The following is a 2191-nucleotide window of genomic DNA, read 5'->3' as shown; positions in this document are numbered from 1 at the left end:
AAGCCATCTATAGAGTCAATGCAACCCCTTTCAAGATTCTAATGGCGTATTTTAATAGAAGTAGGGGAAAAACAGTGCTAAAGGTACACATAGAGAACTACAAAAGAGTCTGAAAAGCCAGAGAAATCCTGAGAGAGAAAACAAATCAGGAGGTATCACACTTACTGATTTCAAGCTCTCCTGCAAAGTTATTGTCATCAAAACATAAAAACAAACTGGCATAAAAGCAGACAAACAAACCAGTGGAATAGAACTGAGGGCCCAGAAATAAACCTAAGCACATACAATCAACTAGTATTTGACAAGGGAGCCAAGAAGAAGAAAATGTCTTTAATATCGTTAAATTTCTTCATTTAATGAAGAAAAGACAGTCTCTTCAGTAAATTGCACTGTGATAATTGGATACTTGCATGTAAAATAATGAAATTGGACCCCTAACTTACACTACTCAGAAATATTATTTAATTCAAAATGAATTAAAGACTTAAATGTTAGAACTAAAACCAGGGAAACCCTAGAAGGAAAGATAAGAATAAAGCTCCTTGCAAATAAAACCCCCTGAGTTGGACCTTGGTGATAATTCTGTGGATATGACACCCAAAGCACAAGTGAAAAAAAGTAAACAAGTTGAACTACATCAAACCACGAATCTCCTGTACAAAAAAAGAAATCATCAACAAAGTGAAAAGATAACCTACAGAATGGTAAAAAACTATTTGCAAACCATATATCTGATAATAGGTTTATATCCAATATATATATATAATCAAATAAGTCAATTAAAAAATGGACAAAGGACCTAATAGACATTTTTTCCAAAGAATATATACAAAAAGCAAACAGATACATGAAAATATGCTCAATATCACCAGTCATTAGAGAGATGCAAATCAAAACCACCATGAGATAACATCTCATAGAATTGGCAATAGAATTGCCATTATCAAAACGACAAGAGGCTCTTTCAGCCATCTTGGACCCTGTGAAGGCCTGCTGGGAACAGGACTTCTAAAATGACAAATATGTCTGGAAGGCTGTGGTCCAAGGCCATTTTTGCTGGCTATAAGTGGGGTCTACGGAACCAGAGGGAACACAATGGTCCGCTGAAAATTGAAGGTGTATATGTTCGAGATGAAACTGAATTCTGTCTAGGCAAGAGATGTGTTTCTGTGTACAAAGCAAAGACCAGCACGGTAACTCCTGGGGGAAAACCTAACAAAACCAGAGTAATCTGGGGAAAGATAACTCGAGCTCATGGAAACAGTGGCATGGTTCATGCCAAATTCCAAAGCAACCTTCCTGCTAAGGTCCAACCTTCCATTGGACCCAGAATCCATGTGATACTGTACCCTTTGAGGATTTAAACTTATTGAAAAAAAAAATAAAAGTGTGGATTTGTTTAAAGAGAATAAAAAAGCTACTAGAGATAACAAATGCTGGCATGGATGTGGATTGTATACTGCTAGTGGGATTATAAACTGGAATAGCCACTATGGAAAACAGTATGAGAATCCTTAAAAAGTTAAAAACAGAACTAATATGTGTATATGCTCAGTCACTTAGTCATGTCCAACACTTTGCAACCTGTGGACTGCAGCCCGCCAGACTCCTCTGCCCATGGAATTTTCCAGGGAAGAATACTGGAATGAGGTTCCATTTCCTACTCCAGGGAATTTTTCCAACCCAGGGATCAAATCCCCATCTCCTGAGTCTTCTGCATTGGCAGGCAGATTCTTTACCACTTGGCGCCACTGGAACTAACGTACAATCTAGCAATTCCCCTTCAGGGAAATATCCAAAGGAAGTAAAAACACTGACTTGAAAAGATACCTGCAGCTCCATGTTCACAGCAGCCTTATTTATAATAGCCAAGATAGGAAACAACCTGTGTCCTATAACGGATGAATGGATAAAGAAGTTGTGATACACACACGCACACTGGAATATTATTTAGCCAAACTGTTCTACATAACACAATGTCTATCTAGATTTCTCTCCACCTTGTAAACAAAGACATTTTGTTGACATCTGAAAAATGTCTAGGCTCTCACTATCCGATCTCTTAAATAGAATTCCAGAATTGATGGTAATTCCTCAAATGGAGGGCTTCCCTTGTGGCTCAGCTAGTAGAGAATCCGCCTGCAATGTGGGAGATCTGGGTTCGATCTCTGGTTTGGGAAGTTCGCCTGGA

The 2191-nt window shown here is 38.2% G+C and overlaps 1 protein-coding gene across 1 annotated transcript; it reads left to right on the top strand.

Moving 5' to 3' along the window:
• Window positions 1-959: 959 nt before the first annotated feature.
• Window positions 960-1364, top strand: LOC133252054 (large ribosomal subunit protein eL33-like). Its single transcript, XM_061424802.1, has one exon. It carries the CDS (start codon window positions 1014-1016, stop codon window positions 1362-1364), a length of 351 nt encoding a protein of 116 aa, XP_061280786.1. The 5' UTR covers window positions 960-1013.
• Window positions 1365-2191: the final 827 nt, after the last annotated feature.

This window comes from Bos javanicus, chromosome 7 (assembly GCF_032452875.1).
Source record: "Bos javanicus breed banteng chromosome 7, ARS-OSU_banteng_1.0, whole genome shotgun sequence".
Classification (NCBI taxonomy): Eukaryota; Metazoa; Chordata; class Mammalia; order Artiodactyla; family Bovidae; genus Bos; species Bos javanicus.
The sequence above is the reverse complement of the archived record's forward strand: the minus strand, read 5'-3'. Positions and strand labels throughout refer to the sequence as shown.